This window comes from Miniopterus natalensis, chromosome 10 (genome assembly GCF_054644295.1).
Source record: "Miniopterus natalensis isolate mMinNat1 chromosome 10, mMinNat1.hap1, whole genome shotgun sequence".
NCBI lineage: Eukaryota > Metazoa > Chordata > Mammalia > Chiroptera > Miniopteridae > Miniopterus > Miniopterus natalensis.
The window spans coordinates 72358447-72377501 of NC_142090.1; the positions used below are offsets into that span (position 1 = coordinate 72358447).

The 19055-nt window shown below is 42.7% G+C and overlaps 1 protein-coding gene across 2 annotated transcripts in view; it reads right to left on the reverse strand.

Moving 5' to 3' along the window:
- RAPGEF5 (Rap guanine nucleotide exchange factor 5) overlaps positions 1 to 19055 on the reverse strand; it is a 190289-nt gene that overhangs the window by 40034 nt on the left and 131200 nt on the right. For both annotated transcript variants that reach the window (XM_087821202.1, XM_087821201.1), the window contains exon 11: positions 18850 to 18938. In XM_087821202.1, coding sequence (XP_087677328.1) covers positions 18850 to 18938 — 89 coding nt within the window. The remainder of the gene's footprint in view (positions 1 to 18849; positions 18939 to 19055) is intronic.

Below are 19055 nucleotides of genomic sequence, written 5' to 3' on the forward strand. Positions count from 1 at the left end.
CATTCTGGATATCAAATTTTTAGTTATTTGAAATACTAATAAATTATAAGAAGAGCAGGCTATTTGTATACTCAAGAGCATTTATGCTCTCCAAAGTCTATATATTATAAATGTGTGGACAGAAAGAACTGCCCAGTACAGAACTTTATAGCTACAGGTTGAAGACTGGAAAAATTCCAGAATTTTTAGAATGAGTAACATTTACTTTAAAGGTGTTCAGTGCAAAGCAACAAGGCTATGCTTACGAACACAAACCTCTGATAAAAGAGGCTGTGGATGACGCTTATGGACCTGTATCAGCTGCAGGGGTTAATTTATGTCTATGCTTTGCTTACGTTGCAGAATGTCAACGTAATCCTGATCCAACAGGTAAGTGGTTGCAAATGATAACGCTCAACAACAACAAAAGAAGGGTATTAAGGGAATGGAATTTTTCCCCCCAAAAAGATCTTTATTTTAGGTAACAATATTCCTTCTTAAAAAATAAATTTGACAAGTGGCACCTAAAATATAAATTAAGCCTGAACTTATAACGTTGTATCAGACCGCAACATGTGAACAGTCACTGGTCTAACTTGCTGTTACTTTACGGCAAAAGCAGGGTTCCCAGACACATGTGCCTGGGCCTTGCTGAGCATGGTAAGTCCCTTACAAGTAAACTGTGGGAAGGTGGCTGGTTGGACAATTTAATGTGAGTGGACATGCACAGCCTACATTCATGGAAGAGCTAGGAGTTCTCTACTGGAGTCCCTGTTCACAAAAGTCTTAAATCTGTGCACGAAAAGGCAGGAGAAGCTTTATTTGAAGATCTGCCCCCAAAGTCATTAACCTGGCAGCAAAAATGTATCACTGGTCACCCTAATGAAAAATGTGGAATAAACATTTGAAACTTTATGTATCTTTCATGAAGGTTTTAAAATAGTTTAAATTAAAGTCAAACAATGGCATAATGCCTGAATCCCTGGGATATTCTGGAATACAATTTAAACGCTCTCACTCTGGGATGCTATTGAACAGAAATGTTCACATAGTGTAACGTTTTTCTGTACTAAATGTAATTGATGGGAATCCTCAACTTCTCTGGTCTGATTAGAAATTGAGGGTTTTATGTGTGTTTGTTTGTTTTTTTGAATTCAGTGGTAGATACAGGCAGCAAGGAACAGAGAATAGTCTAGAATCTGTTTCAGATTGGAGCCAATGACATACAGAAGCCACTGGGTGACAGTGCTGAGAACATTACACATTCAGCATTTAAAATGCTTGACGTGCTACTCAGGTTCAGACTCTTCGGGATGTTCTTACACTTAGCAAATTTAATGAGGTTGGAATGATTCTCTAATCAAGATTTACTCCATTAGTAGCTGAGATTAAAAAGAACACCATTAACTTTGACATAACCAGTCATTCCATTCTGGAACAGCCTCCGATAATGAAGGAGGGGCTGTGAGAGTCTGGTTGGATGTTGGCAAAACAATTTGGCATTCAGTTCAATTAATCAGCTCACATATGACAATATTTTGTTAAGGGCTTTGACCCAGAAATGCTTATTTCCCCAAAGTTACTAGCATATTTAATATTCAATGCATTTACCTAATTATCTCTCCTGCCATAGAAATACTAATTAAATAAAAACAATCAGGAGACAGAACAACTTCTCCAGCTAAAATCCTAATGAACAGAACAGCTAAAAAGTGTCAAGAATAGAACAGATTCCCAATACTCTTAACTCACCTCTTTCTCTATTTAGCTACCATATTGTTCTGAAAATTTCCTATATATAAAGAGCTTTCCTTTATTCTTTTTCAGCGCTGTTCTTTTTCTTTTTTTTTTGCTGCACATGAAAGCAATTGAGTGATATAATCAAAATGACACACTTCAAGTAAAAGTGCATTTTATAATAGCCATGCTTCAAAAAAGGCTGTCCCATTGGTATTTACAGATATTTTTAGAACCGCAATAGCTACATAAATGATCCCCTGAAGACTATTAGAAAACAATAGCCATTTAGAAAGACTAGCAAATCCATTGGCATCCACATTAAAACTCTATAATTATCTATTACAGTGTATAGTGCTTAATTAATAGTAATTTAAGACTAGGCAGAAAAGCACCTCTGTGTATAAAAGCATCTTTCATTTAAACAAATTCCTGGTTGCTGTGTACACTAACGTTCTTATAAAGAGATTCATTCATTTGATTTCTGACTCCGTAAATACCAAGGTATCAATACACAAAAACCTTTTCTTTGAAATTCTAGTCATTAAATCAATCACTAAATCTAATCCCAAATTCTTGGCTCATCCCTGACAAAACTATTTGGCCATTCCTTTGGGAATACCCCTTCCTTAAAAATAAACGATTTTTTTGGTAATGGCTTTTTAAAATACAGGAAGTCCTCTTACATTCTAAAGGTAACATGCTGATGGCAATCAAAACTGGAAAGCAAACAATATTACAATTTTAAGTGCTATGCAACGTGAAATAAAATGTATCAACGTGCAGTCAAAGAGCCCTAAAGTTCAGTCTACCATTAGCTGCAATGATGTTCCTACAAGACTTTTCCTAGCATCTGTTACTGTTTTAATTTTAAGGCATAAGAGTTGTCTATTTTTATTTGGCTTGACTTGAATGTATTTTTCTTTCATATCTAAATTAAAATATTCTCTCAGTCTCATGCTGAGTGTCTCAAGCACTCATAATTTCTATTTTATTTCTGCAAAACCCAAGTGTCCCTGGACGTGTGTCACGGTGGAACAGTAATTGGTTTGATGCAGGTCCTTTTTGTAAGGGTCTATTACATAAATGTAATCAAATTAGAGAGGGACTGAGCTAAATGTTTCCAAGAGGTCTAAGCTTAACGCTTTTTTTTTTTTGGTAAACAAGAAGAGAGAAAAACACCATAAAAACAAACCCTGAAGTCTAGAAGTCATGAGTACAGGGTTACTTAGGAGCAATCAGAGAAATCTAATCTAATCAGTTATTTTTCAACACCCATCAGCAAAATGCATGGCGATGATGAAACCACCCATCTGCTAAAGGGAACCACCAAGAAAGCCAATGAAAAGCACTGAGGAAGGTAATCTCTGTTCTCACCTCCCCTGCAGCACTGTTAGCAGCTCTGTCCGCCGGGATTTCCACCTCCGCTGCGATGGACTTTAAGGCACTCGAGAACACGTTCTCCTTTCCCTTTACTTCAAGGAGCCAAGAAAAGCTCTGTCTTGAAAGGGCCCCTTTCTGGCCCTGGAATGTCACAGCTCACCAGTATTTTTTGAGAAGCTGTGCCAACACGTACCATGTAATTTGATTAAGTGCACACGTGTGCATGCGTGTGCGCGCACACACACACACTTTAACGTTCATGTTTGAATCGTAGGTTAAAGTACTATACCATTCAAAGCTATGTGTCTTTCTCTGTGTATTTTATATTTCTGAAAGTAATATTAATGACCTCCAGTGCAGCGTTTAAATTCATTCAATTCCTTGCACATTTTTGCAGTTTCACCAGGGTATTGCTTAGACAGTCTAAAACGACCAAATCTTATTTTTCAATATTGGTTTCACAAGAAATGCTTACTATTTAATACTGTTTCTACATCAAACCTTAAAAGTCAGCCCTAAAATAACAGGGACTTATTACAGACAGGCCTTGGGTCTCTCTCTCCAGATGATGAAATTGGTTTTCATTTTAGGAAAGAAAGATTTGAATATAACAGGTATTATGCTCTTAGTTACATTCCATGCCACGCGCTGCCTTTAAAAATGCCACTGGAAGGCCCAGCCGGGCATGGCTCAGCGGATGAGCATCGACCCAGGGTCCAGGAAGTTGAAGTTCGATTCCTGGTCAGGGCACATGCCCGGGTTGCGGGCTCGATCCCCAGTCCAGGGTGTGCGGGAGGCAGCCGATCAATGACTGTCTCATCATCGATGTTTCTCTCTCTCTCTCTCCCTCTCCCTCCTCTCTCTGAAATCAATAAAGATCTATTTTTTTAAAAAAAAATGCCACTAGAAGAGTCATGGAATAATAATCACAGGGCTTGCCTACCTTTTCCACTCCAAGGGTCATGTTTGCGGTCATCCTGGCTCTAAGAGATGGGACAGGCCCTAAGAGCTCCTGCTGTCCCAGCCCCACTCGGCCGCTCTCAGCATCTGGGTACAAGTATAATCACAACCTATTTGTGGCTCATGCATGTGTCTGCCAAGCCTGCTGGGAAGCTCAGAAAATAGTGTAAAGAACCAAAGAGAACCAGAGAGCTGAATTTCTACCTGGGTACTTAGCCTCTCTGGGCCTTGGTTAAATCACCTGTAAAATAGGTATCACATCCACACTGAGCAGAACCGTAGTCAGGATCACACAGGATATCTAAAGCATCTGGCAGAGAACCTGGCATATGTCAGGCACTCAGTGAATACTACCTGCATCAGGGAAGTCAGACCGGATAAAGAATAAGGGGGCAGAGGGAGTGTTTACTTTTAAACACTTTGAGCTTGAGTCTCCTGGGGTTAAGGGAAGCTACTGGGCAAAAACATCAAAGACTGGAGGGTGCTGAAGAGGGCTGGATGGCTGTGGGAGCTACTGCAGAAAGGGGGTGGCTGGGAACAGCGAGAATTCTCAGATACAGTCCTGGAAAGATGGTAGCAGGGATCTGAGGGTTGAGCTGGGGTGATGTTCGCATTTGGGCAATAGTAGGAGAAAGATGAGTGAAGGAAGGGGAAAGAGAGAAATAGGAGAACTGGGACACACAATTGTAATAGAAGCCAACGAGGAAGAAGGGTTGGCAAAGAGAGCAGACTTTAAGTGTCAAAAAAGTAGTTGGAAAGAGTTTCAAGAGCCTGGGCATTCAAAGGCCACTGGATTTGGTGTGTGGATGGTCCCTGGTCGGATGGCTTTAGAGAGATGCCCCTGGTAACTGGTAGGGGCGTACTCCAGTTAGACTAGAAGGAACCAAGGATATTGTGATAATCAGCTCTCACACCGTCTCTCACACTGTTTCCCCCAAAGACTCTTACTGCACTTGTATAGCTCATTGATTAGCAACAGCAGTTGCTCTCACCAATGAGCCAGGAGGAAAAATTTCTTTGCGATCGATGCAAGTATCATTTTATTAAACAGTACAGGGTTGGAACGTGGCAATCGTCATGGGTATGTAGCCTTCACTACCAATCTGCCAGCATCTACCAACAAAAATTAATGTCCAGTTGTGAGATTCACTCAATTGAATGTAATTGACCTCTCTGGGTTGCTCCATCTCGTATGATTAACATCACATAATGCGTTCCTATGATATAAACTGTGTTCCTATAGGCTTGCCAATTAAACATTCTAAAATTTCATGTAATAGATTAAAGAAATAATTGAAACATTAAACCTTAAATTAGAAGTCTGGGGCATGGTTATTTCAGGCAATAACTCTAATACTACTTGAATCAACTTAGGACAAGGTATGATATTTTATCTCCCAAGCACCAAGAAGAACCTCTACTATCAGCTTTCTTTCAAAACTAGAAATAGATCACAATTCTGAAAGTTAATTTTTTCCCCTGACCACTGTAAATCATTAGCACTGAAACAAGTAAAATTTTATTTATTATTTTTGTTCTGGTTAACAGAAATTCTAGGGATACTAGGGAGAATTTGTTTTCCTTCAAGTTTAGCAATGGATAGTCGACTGTCTATTTTAAGGCTAAGAATCAGCATGGTAGCTAGGTATGTTAAAGATAAAAAGATATTGTACAAACTTACTAATTTAAAGTAAATCCAACTAAACATAACTAAGGCTCTTTCTAAACAATCGGGCACAAGATCTTACATACACTGAAAACTTCCAATATGGGAAAATTTATTTTAGTGTGTTTCCTATGATTAAAAGCATTTCTAGGACAGATATTTCAACCAGTGGCTGACAGCAGGTACACCTTTGTGTTCCGGTTTCCAGAGCAGTTTCCAGAGCTGCTTTCTTTCTCACCCAGGTGGAAGGGACACTTGTGGTTTAGGGCCACAAAGAAAGGTTTGGTCGCAACCGAAGGTCTGTTACTTAGGGTTGAGCACTGTGTTCTCTGCCATGAAGAAGACAACGTTGTAAGATATGGTCTCAACTTCTGTAGGGGTTTGGAATTTGATTGGTGAGATCATTAAAGGACCACATAAGGCAGACCACAAATCCAGGCTGATAAATATTCCACTCAAGTGAATGTCTGCACAAACCTCCACACCCCAGCCCCTACCTACCACCACTCTACACAGGCTTTGGCCCTAGAGGACCCCAAATCTGCTTTAAACCACACCAATTTCTTACTGTGCACCAGGAAGCCAGTGGTGGCTTTGGTGGGCAATGAGGAAAGTAGGGATGGTAAGACAGTAGCTACTCTATTTGGAAATAATCATAATAGCCACCCTTTAATGACCATATATACCAGAGCTTTACCCCCTGGTCTGTGCTCCCCATATCCACCCTTGGAGGTCAGTCTTACATTCTCTTTTGTGGATGATGACACTGAGACTGAGGTAAGTAAGGGAAATAATCACTGAGTTATTTCAAGTTAATGCTGGAAGGGGCCTAGATCCCAAGCGGGGCTGAGCCTCAGCTCTCTTTCACTGCACGACACTCTCCTGAGGCTGTGGGTCCAAACAGTCCATAGAGGGGCTGGGGAAAGGGAGTGCAGGAAAGCCACGGAACTCGGGTTTGGACAGGGAGAAGTCCCACAGATACAGGAACATGGTCTTTCTAAACCAAACTAACATAAGCTTCCATTGATAAAATTACATTCCATTTCCCTTTTCTTTAGGAATCAAACTGTGATTTTTCTTGGCCATATTTCCCCCCAGATAGTTTAAAAAAAGAATCATACAATATATTTCCCAGCTTCACTTGCAGCTAGATGTGGTCATGACTAACTTTTCGTTCATAAGACAGGAGCAGAAGCCACGTGTGATGAAGAGGAGGTGTATCTTGACTTGCTCCATCCTGACGCCTGGACCACAATGCTAGCCAGCACCCATCTTGGTTCATGAGATGACGGCCAGACTCTAGGGTCACTGGAGCAAAAAGCTGGAAGGAATCTCATACCGGATGATTTCAGAGTGGCCTTACCAAAGCTCTGGACTGCATTTCTTGATTTTTATTTTCATGTGAGAGAGAAGCACATTTATAAGCTTGTCTATGTCACTGTCAGAGTTTTTATATTGTATGCAGCCAGGCCTAATCACAAATAACATACACACGGAACATTTTCAGGAACTCAAACACATGAGCAGTCATGTGGTCTGGTGCTGAAGTTTCTCAATTATCAAAAGCAGGAAAAGTACATTTAAGGAGAGAAAAATATTATGAATTTATCCTGACCTCACTTGCTTTGAATGTTTTTCTTTGTTTGTTTGTTTTTTAAAGAACAAACACTCTCCCTGGGAGACTGTCAAATAATGTAAATTGTCAGAATTCTGAAATGTGCACTCACATTATGCGAATCAGCACTGGCAGAACCTGAGCTTACTAAAATATTTCCACAGAAGTCATCCATGCTAAATGGCTGTAATGCCTTCAAATTTAGATCAAACCAAACCAAGACACAAGAGGCTACGTTTTACATGTCCAATTCTGGGGAAAAGATCCAAAATTAGGATGAAATATCTTTACCCTGTTCATTTTTCCTTAACAAAATACATGAGATTAGATCGACGTTATCTTTAAGCCTACTATACAAAAACAAAATATGTGATATCGGGCAAGGCAGGAAGAAAATTTAAGGGGAAAAACGCCTAACTTGTCCTAAGCGCTATGGAAACTCTCCTCAAAACAAATATCGTTAAGGTGCACCGAAAGGGATATAAGAAGGAAAATACCAGAAGCGTTAATATTAGAACCACTCTCCATCATGAGCCCTGACACAGACACCCACTCACCTAAAACTGTGTCCATTTCTAGACTGAGAATTTAGGTAGAACTATCCGGCCAGGTGTGCAAGGGGCAACTGTAACCTGTGCTTTACATCTTTACGCTAAGTTAAGCTCACTTACAGGATTAAACGACTTAAAAATTCGAAGAGTCACCAAGTATCCTGAGAACAAACAAGAACAGTAACTCTGAAATAGAAAAGGGTACAGAATTACTCTGAAAATAATTTTCTGTCCCTATTTAGATTAAAACGAGATATTCTGGGCATTCTAACAAGAGAGTGTAGTTTTCCACACTTTCTGCTCAGCCACATTTAACAATTCTGTCTGATTTCCTATTTGTTTCTGAGATTGGGGGGAAGGACTGCCAGCCCAGTGGCTGCCTTAAGTAGAAGGCAGAGAGCTGCAAACAATGAAGAGAATGATTTCAATTGTAGAGCGAGAAAGCCCCAAGGGCAAAAAATGAAGGTAATGGGAAATGGGAGGGAAGGTTATAATGAGAAAGGCTGCAAAATGAAATGAGGAAAAGCTCCATTGCAGGTCCGTTAAAGGCAAAAACCCTCCCGCCTCACAGAACACCCCTTTTAGACGCGTGCTTGTCAATTACAGCGATCCCGGGGCGATGCACCCCGCAAGCGAAGCAGGGACGTGGCTGACACATGCTGTGAGCGATTAACACGCAGTGATTACAATCAACAGATTGCCGCCCACTAACGTTCTCCCCTCACATGTGGAAGGCTCTGAAGTGCACGCTCTCACCCTGAAAAATCACTTTTCTGTTTCCAGTTTTCTGATAGGACGCCCAATTTTGCTTGAGGGAAATGTCGCGGCATTTAAAAACACAGACAAGGACCTCTGATGAGCTCACTTTGAATGCATCAACCGTGTGGGGCGATGATACATGAGATCTCTGAGAGACAGAGACAAAAAAAGACAGAGAGAGAGGAGTTTTTTAATCCTTTGATATTATCCTCGAGTAATTTCAGTCACTGATGCTACAGTAAAACTAGGGTTTTGCTAAAATTACCAGATTGTCAAACTCACTGCTGAACACAGTGTATTTTGTCTCCATGAATTTCAGAGTCTGTTGCTCCTTTCAACTTGCTGCTCCCCAAAATATCTGGCTTGCATCACACATTTAAGCAAGTTTCTGGAAACACGGCTGGGCGCAGAGAAAATCACAGGTATTTCTACGAAAATGCAGTATTAATTATGACAACAGACCCAAAACTCACTCAGGAAATATGATACATTTAAAAAGCTTAAGATCTGAGAACAGCATTTTCTTGTTAAAGGAACAAAAATCCACTTTCCTTTTAAAATAACAACAAAAAAATAATTTATAAGAACAAAAGTCAGCACCAAACTACTGGGAACCTGCTGTAGAGATTACAGAATTATAGACAGAAAAGAAACAGACGTAGCAGCCTTCACTCTTAAAGGGGAGACATTAGGGAGACAGACTGTGAAAACTAAACAAAACCATCATCTTTCTCAAACTTATTTTTATGAGGAAAACTACAAGTTATATTGAAGATCTGTGTTTCTGAACAACCTTCATCCCATGACAAAGAGACAATACAGATTAAAGCCAATACCTTATTCATGTAATAATAAAACTGAAACCTATTAGGACCTCCTAATTCTACGTGAACTTTGTGACGTATTAGACAGAAACTTGCAGTTACATGTGCATTTCATTTAGAACACAGAGTGGAGGAAACTTTCAAAGACCCTCTATTTTACCTCCAGGCTCTAACCCATTAGAAAAGAAGTTGTATTTCCCTTAAAAGTATTCAAAGAAGAAAGTCTAAAAACTCTTGCTAAGACGCTCAAGGTTTTCAAAAGTCTTGTAGTCAGGAGGCTTAAGATCTAATTTCTGAGGTAATCCTTGCCCCTCACATATTTCATTTTCCATTTCCTGCCTCTGGATCCTCTTGAAATGAATTTCCCATAGCTGTGCAACACTTTAGCTTGTTCCTAGAGTGCTCTAGAGTTCTCTGTGATCTCTAAGTACTGGAAGAGGTCCTGTGGAGTCAACGTGAAAATGATCCAATTAAAAAAAACGCATTCCAACGGTCCATTCGGTTCCTGAACAGCAGGCTGGTGCCCGGTTTCCGAATGTGCTCCGCTCCGGAAGCCCGTTCGAGCTCTGAAACGTCCGAAAACCAAGGGATCAGCAGCCGACAGCCAGGCCTCAGGACCTTGCCCTCAGCGGGAGCCGTGGGGCATGTCCCACTTCCGAGGCATGTTGGAAAACCGAAGCATTTCCTCCCGGGCTTACAGCGATCGTAACCCGAAATGTTTGTCAATGGAGAGGTTTGAAAACCGAGGCCCCACTACTTCCATCCCTTCCCATTAAACACCTTCCTTTGCCCGCTGGTTATGCTGTAATGGAAACTTGCGCATTTCCACTCTTAATCAGTGCATGTTAACGACCTTATGCCTCATTACCAACAAGAGTATTAATGAACCCACAATCTACTGGCGGTGTAACAGTATCAATTCCCTTGTCATACACAACAGCGTAAGTTCAGAGGTGGTGTGGATAGATTAGTCCAGAAGATGATCTCCTCAAATGCAATCCACAGTCAAAATCTGATTTCGAATCACTTCTTGTGTGAATGTCCGATACAGCACCACCCGCTGAAACTGGGACCTCTCCCCCGACAGCCCATTTCTTCTGTAACCTCTTTGAAGCAGTCAGATCAGCAGTGGCCGTTCTGCTCACAGCTGGAAACCAAGAGGCAGGTCTGTGCTGGAGATCAGATCGCTCTTAAGTGGCTGCTGAAGCACCTGATTTGGGGTTTATAGCTAGAGTTGAATGGTAGGTTTTTATTTCATGTATGCCTTTCGTCCATGATTCTAGTCACTAGACAAAAAGTGATAGAGGGATAAAACTAGGCATCTACGGGGGTTCATCCTGATTCCAATGATCACCTGATCTCTGAAACAGCTCAGTTAACTTCCTTCTTAGCTCCTCTGTCCATTAGGCGGGGATAATTATCCTGCACAAGGATCCATCTGATGGAGAAGAAGCTTGGATAAATGGAGTGGTTGTCTTGAGTGACCTTCAAGTCCCGGCTCTCAAATCTGGAAGGGACCTCAAACGTCACGTGGTCTAAGTCCTCTGCTTTCACAGATGAAACTACTGAGGAGAAAGTTTCTACACAATTCTAATGATCTCATCACTGTGTCAATACTGATTTATAAAGTCTCCCAGTGCTTCATTTACAGCAAATCCATCGTGTTCTTCTTATCAGTAATTAGGAGAGAAGCTAAGGGAATTGCCAAAAAGCAAACCAAATCAAAAGAAACAAACCCCAGAGTAGAAAGATGAGAAAGCAGAGCCGAAACCATATTCTAATGTGAGCACTTCTCCTAGCTCGCCCTCCCTCAGCAGCACGTGGGGATTTTCATATCACTGTGCATAGCTGCTTCAGGCCTTTGCTTTATCTGCTTTATCTGGAAAAACAAGCCTTCATGAACAGTGGTGCTCCACATCTGTCTCCAAGGCTCACCCAGGGCACCTGGGGTTGGTGCTAATGAATTTATTTAGTCTTCTGTGATATTTTTTATTAGTATGTATGCAAACAAAATTAGCTTAATATTTAAAACTGGCAGTTTCATAAAGCTGAAAGAGACCTAACTGGCAGCGTAATCCAGGGATTCGTCTCGAGAAAGCTATTTTTACAGGCCAAGATGATAAAAGTTTCCATGGATGCAGATTCCACGGCACCCAGCTGTAGCCAGGACCATCTGGAGTACATGCACCTACTTCAAATTTCTTTTATTTCTGTTCTTCCTTGTATTGTTCAGTTAAGTCCATTTCCTTTGGCTCTGAACTTTATTGAATAGGACCAGAAGTTTCATGTTAATTCTCTAAAGTACTTTAAATGCATTAACGTATCCTCTAGCTTCTTTAAAGATGCGTAGACAAAGTTATCCTAAACCTGTCGCGATGCTGGTTACTTCGCATCCATCATTTAGTATCCACAGTCTCTCCGCTTGCTTTTGGCTGACTCCCTCCCTAGAATGTCCACGTAGGTAAGGAGTGTGCAGATTTTGTTTTACAGCTGTCTCCTACATCTAGAACAGCGCCTATATAATAAGAGGTCAAAGATATTTGTGGAATGAAGAAATTAAATTTTCCTAAGGTTATTAATTCACATTCATATAGAAATGGACTAATTACAAATGCACTGTTAGATTTTTAGCACAGAAGCAGTGTGTAGAGTTAAAAGTAAAGGAATTATGGGGGTGGCTGGTAGAAGAGACAGGCTGTAGTAGCTTCATCACTGGGGGAAACTGATGCTTTTCTCCAGCACAGACTGCTTCTGGATAACCCAAAATGGCCTGGTAATAAAACTCAGCCAAAGGATTTTACTGGTAGGTGATAAATCAAAGCTATTCTTTGGAAATGTTGTAGCATAATTTCTCAAAGGAACTTAAAACGTTTCCCATTGGACAAGGTTATACATATACAAGCATACTTATTAAATCATCACCAGGCATGGCCACGGAGCCTTGGATTCCAAGTTTCCTACCCCATCAACATCATAACCGCTCTCTGAAGCCAAAGAAATGCAGTAGTAACATAAAGTAACATGAATGAGACCCAATAGCTCAAGTCCTTGTGCAATGGCTAAGGGACCGTGATTTCAGAATAAACCACCACAGGTTCTGGAGGCTGTCTCCATGAATCCTAGTGTCTCCTCCAGGCCTAAGTTCTACTGTTCTGTGACATATGTTGAAAGGGAAGAAGCTGCTATAGCTCCCTTTGAGTCCAGGGTTTTAGTGATGAAAGACACTTTGGAGATCATCTCCAGTATGACGTGGTCAAGGCAGCAGGCTGGTTTATGAATGGAGTCCAGGTGTGGGACCCAAGGCTTCAGAATCCCAGTGTAGTTCCTTTCTACTCTTCCGCATGCATTTCTCCTTCCTTAAAACATTGTTTCTGGCCCTGGCCAGGTAACTCAGTTGTTTAGAGCATTGTCTGGATATACCAAGGTTGTGGGTTCGATCCCAAGTCAGGGTATATACAAGCAGCAACCAATGAGCGCATGGATGCGTGGAGCAGCAGATCAGTGTTTCTTTCTCCCCTCCCTCCCTCCCTCCCTCCCTCCCTCCCTCCCTCCCTCCCTCCCTCCCTCCCTCCCTCCCTCCCTCCCATCAATGGATAAAATATCCTCAGGTGAGAAGTAACAAAAAAAAATTTAAAACAAACAAAAACCCATTATTTCATACAGAAGTAACGTTCTTGGTGATGACACCTAAGGACCACCCAGAGATCTGTGCAGCGTGACAAAACCCCGGCAAAATTCCAAATGGGTTTTGTTCACTATATTACCACTGCCTCTTTCTAAGGGTTGAGAAATCAAACAGCTGTGTGTCCACCTCTGTCTCCCCTGATTGTTTCCTTTTCTCAAAACCATTTCAGTGATGGACCAGCAGTGCAGCCTTGTGGACTCTGAATGTCTCAGGCTGCAGAGGCCACAGGGCAGGGACCAGTGGACATGAGGCGGACACAAAGCCCTGGAAGGGGAGTGGCCGGGGAGGTAGAAGAACGGGGGAGTGAAGTCCCTAATGCTCAGAGGTGACTACATATTTATAACTATTAGAAACTTGGAATACATCCTTACCACAGAAGGGGGGGGGGGGGCGTGAGACAAAGTCAGTGCTCCATTTCAGTGGCTCTCACACCTGCCTGAGTGTCAGCATCACCAGCAGAGCTTTTAAAGCCCATAAGCCTTAGTTAGGGTCCACTGAATCAGAATCTATGGGGTGGGACCCAGGCATGGGTATTTTTAATTTAATTTAATTTTAATTTATTGATTGGAGAAAGAAAGGAAGGGGAAGAAGGAGAGAGAGAGAGAGAGAGAGAGAGAGAGAGAGAGAGAGAGAAACAGCAATTTGTTGTTCCACTTATTTATTCATTCATTGGTCACTTCTTGTATGTGCCCTGACCAGGGATCAAACCCCAGATTTTGGCACATCAGGACAACGCTCTAACCAACTGAGCTATCTGGCCAGGGTGGCACTGATATTTTTTAAAACTGCACCATGTGTGGCTAATGTGCAGCCACAGTACAAAAAGAAAAAGAAAAGATAAATTTTATGTGTATATCAATTGCACAAAATCAGGGAGAGACTTAACACAATCTAAAAATTTCTGTGCCTATCCTCAAAAAGTTTTCTTCCTGCGAAAGCCAGGCTGCTACAGGTTAGTAAAGTCTTACCACCGGCAAGAGAAAGCCCGGGACAGAGGCACCAAGTATCTTTCCAGAAACCTGGAAAGGTAAGGAAATCAAGAAGAAGTTCGCCCAAGTCATGTTCTATCTTTCCAAGGAGAAAGGCGTTCTTACTTTCCCTTCACAAGAAATAAGTATCAAGTGCATACGACAGGCTCGGTGCTGGAAGGAAAACGTGAATAGAAAATGTGGTGCCTGTCCTAGCTTTTCCCGAAGTTCTGTCGGTGCAATTATGCTCTAAAAAAGCCACGAAGCCGGCGGTGGGGAGTAGCACTTGGACTCTATGGATCGAGTTGAGACGCTCCCATAATACAGACCAGGTACTTCCACAGACGTTGTTGCCCTGTTACAGCGACACGCTCCGCCTACCAGGTGCTGAGCACACTGCCAACACTGAGGCACCCATGACACGGTCAGAGCAGGCTGGTAGACACCCCCACACTGAGCACACGCTAACAGAATATACTGCATAAGAACCCATGAAGTTAAAAAAAAAATCAGCCATACCTGAAGAAATCAGGTCAGGCCTAATAAGATCAGCTGGGAGGCTTTCCCTAGTTTCTCTGTCCTGTTCCCTGTTTGCTTGCTTTTCTTGGAAACCTGTAATCATAGCACCTTTTCATCAAGCAGATGAATAAAGAATAGGAAATTAAAAAAGAAGAGGGCACACGATGCATCTCCTCGTGTTTTCCCTAAGGTCGATCTGTCATAACGCAGACTTAGAAAAATCAATGAGGAGGTTTTTCTGCATATAATCCATCCGATGTGTAGTCGTCCCCCCCCCCCCCCCCCCCCCGCTTGGAAACAGAAATCGTTATTCCCAGAAGCCTGTCTAGTAAAACAGGCTTCATCCTCTTGAGGGTGGGGAAAGGGTTACACAGGGGCAGGGCCCAGGGCAGACCCTCCACCCAGGGCGGGCTGTGGACCAGCTCCACCTTCCCCTCTACTCACTGCCCCTCCTTTCTCTTCCTTCCAGTGGTGCCTGCCCTACTCTGGGAAGATGAAAGATACAGCTGCTTCACTTCTCTCCAACACCCCAAATGTTTCAAGTTAGAACCTGAACCTTGAAAGGAAAGGAGGTCTTTCAAAACGGCTTCAGTCACCTTCCACGTTCACAGATACCCAGTTACCAGGCCTCAAATAGTTGTTCCATTTTAAACAATGAAGAACCCGGCCGGTGTGGCTCAGCGGTTGAGTGTCAACCTAGGATCCAGGAGATTGCGGTTCGATTCCTGGTCAGGGCACATGCCCAGGTTGCAGGATCGATCCCCAGTCGGGGGCGTGCAGGAGGCAGCCGGTCAATGACGACTTTCTCATCACTGATGTTTCTCTCTCTCTCTTTCCCTTCCTCTGTCTTAAATCAATAAAGATATATTTAAATATATATATGTATATATAAACAATGAAGAATCATTCATTCATTGATTCCACAGACATTCTCAGGATGACTCCCTGTGCCTGGTACTACCAGGGAGGAAAGGTATGCTCACAGGGGATTACGGAAAGCCACATGGTAAACAAGTGTTGTGTCGACCTAATCATTTAGGGGAAATCATGAGGAGATGGCTTTTAAGCATCTCTGATACTACTTTTGCTGTAAGACTCAGTCTGATTTGGTGGTGGAATACCCTATGAACTCAGGTACAACAGAAACAGGTTATCCCAATAACCCTCACATTCTCCTTTCTTTTCCATTTAATTGAATAGACTTCCCCACTTGTGTGTCAACATCAATTAAAATCACTTCAACTTGTCCTTTGTGATATCGAAGGTTTCTTCTACTTGCCTGGCACCTACATTTTCACAATGAAGTGACTCTTGTGGAGAAGAGATGGGAAATAACTCGCATCTCACGCTTGGTTATCTCTCCCAACCTCTGGTGGGTACGGGAATGTCAGGATCCTGGACAGGCTCACCCCAGCCACCAGGACCATTTATTTCCTCCCAGGTGCCCCTTTCCTCCTCATTGCCATTGGGGACATGTGGAAGCCCACCGTATGGCTCCACCCGGCCCCATATGGCTCCATCTCCCTAAAAGGGGCGCTCAAGAACATAAAATCGTTGCTGCATACTTTTATTGCAGCCCTTTCTCATTTCCCTCCATCTGTCTTCCATATGTTTAAGCGACTCTATCAGGCTCCTGCACACATAGGGCTTTTATACCGAGGACTGCTGGCCTGACCAAGATAAAGAGCGAGACTTCACCTCTGACGGTGACAAGGAGCCTCAATTACTTGAAACATGTGATTCACTTAGTGTTCCAGCTACAACACACTCATAACCACTTTTCTTCAGTTTGTACATAAAATGTATTTTATTTCATATTTATGATCTTTCTTTTAATTTTATCAACAAGGACCACATGGTGGCTTTTCTGTTGATAGCGCTGTGGGTGAAGTTTTAAAGAACTGCATGTGACTTCCATTTAGGCATCCCTGTTACATGCACATGAATCTAAAGTTAACTTTTTTATTTTAAAAGAATGGTTTACTGATTTTTAGAGAGAAAGGAAGGGAGAAGAGAGAAACATCGATATGAGAGTGCAACATTGACTGGCTGCCTCCTGTGTACATCCCCTTCAGTATTGAGCAACCCAGGGAAGTGTTGTGACTGGGAATCAAACCAGCCATCTTTTGGTGCACAGGATGACGCCCAACCAACTGAGCCACATCGGCCAGGGCTTGACTTCTCTATGTTCATAAAATTCTCTTTGATTGGAGGAAAAGTTGTTACAATTTTCCCCCTCGAGTGTCTGTGCACTAATAGGAAGTGTGTCTTCCACAAACTCTAAGAAAATCAGCAGGAGAGGCTGATCCCAATGGGCTTCTTCCCGCCCTGCTTAGGTCAAACCACTGCGTCTAGTCCCCTTGGCTTGGCTGAGCACGTGGCTAAAGTGACATATCTGACCCTAGAATTGGTATAATTGATAAGTAAGTGGAATAACAGTCACTAGACACCATGCACAATACCATTTCCCCACAGGAGGCAACTCCTGGGCATTTGTAACAGTAATCGGGGCAATTTCTCATTCCCAGTGTTAAATAGTGGGAACTTGTTAGAGGGCACCTAGGCATCTTTCACAAGAAACTAATGACAAGGAGAAAGAAAAAAAAAAAGAAATCAAGGTAGGCCTGGTATTGGCTTTAATAATTTCTACTCTTATCAATATGACCTGGACACAAAGTCTTGTATTAAAGAATAAACTGCGGTGCTATTAAGAAAAGAGCATTCAATCCCCCCAAACCGCTAGCCATATTTAAAGGTGTCCTCCTCATGGCAGGTGATTTGCCGATATTCTAGTCCAAACCACCTGCGTAAAGCAGTCTGGGAATCAGTACATGGAAAATCACGGCCAGTTCCACGAGGATTATCTCTGATGATGCAGACCGCGGGATTTGAGTTTGTGCTCAAATGCACAAGCTATTGATCGACAGGGCACACAAACATAGCCCAGCAAATGCCACGAGAATACATTTTTCTTTTAGTTAGTTTGTGTACAAATGACTACTGATTTCCCTCCCAAACATACATACGCAAAATAAAGTATTTATTGGAATTCTGAGATCAAACATAACATTACTGTAGACACCTGACTGGGTCATGTTGCTTTTTTTCTCTTACCCAGTGACATTGCACACACCTTTGTTTCTCTTAACGTCTTTAAAATGCACCGTAGGGCGAGACTTCAATTAGGTTCAGACAGACCTTCTGGGACCCAAGCAAATTCTTGCTCCCACCTAAGCTGTCATTTCACAATCCTTCCTGCATGCATGAAAAACCTAAGGAGTTACTTTGTACTAACGCAACCAAAAAATGCCCTTTCCTGACGCAGTCAATATATGATCACAAACTGTGGGCATCACAGGTGCTGGGGGGGGGGGGGGGGGCAGCAAACAGTGCATTTTGGTCAGGGGATCAAGTTACAGAATCCAGGCTATAGCCAGAGGCCTATTCATTGGAATAATTGCTCTAGGCTGGAACAAATTACAAATTCTGGTTTAGAGAAGCAAGGACTCACCCTTCTGTGAAAAAGAAAGTGTGGTTAGGTCATTCTGTAAGTGCAACAGTAGTATTTGCAAAAGTGCAAAGCTGAAAACACTAAACGGGTATTTTGCTCCCAGATTAAATAGACAAGACAAGAAGTCTGACCAGGAAGACTTCAGTGAATTATAATTTCTGGCCTGAGAAGCTATTCGTATCCTGTTGTGCACAGCAGGGCGTGCTCTGGGCAGTTTGTAAACCACTTGGGAAAAGGCAGAAGTTGCTAAGCTGACAGTTGCTGAGTAGTTGCATTAATTGTTGACATTTCCCTGGGAGCCTACTCCCCCCAGTTCAGTGCCTCACACAGGCCAGGTGAATGCTTGCTAACCCCCTCGCTTTGCATTTCTTCCCATGGAACGCCGGCTAGTGAACGCTGGCCCCTTGCCAACCGCCTTTAGGTGAGATCGGGTAAAAACTGCCAAAGAAACCAGAACATCTGCCTTCCTACCCTTTTTGTACAGCTACTTCCCAGGCAGCTGCTTGGATCTACATGTGTCCATTTACTGGATTTAAACAAAACAGCACGGGGCCGAGGGGGAGGGGCGCGAAGCATATGCTGGATCAGCCCACCCGGGCGCAGCGACAGCGGGAGCCGGGCTCCTCCGGATGCCGACAAGGGCAGGCGCTGCTGGGTCTGCAGGCGGGAGACAGGCAGCCGCCCGGTCTTACCTGTTTCTTTGTCCTGGACTTCTTCCAGGTGCAAGTCATTCAAAAGGTGCTCCAAGATCTTCTCTGGGGTCCCGGACACGACCACGTATCTGTCAGAGAGCAGAGAGTCCACGGAGTCATCCTCGGTCGAGGACTGCGAGCGGCTGCTCCATTCATCGTCATCCTCCTCGTCAATGTATTTGAAATAAGGCACATCGAAGGTGGGC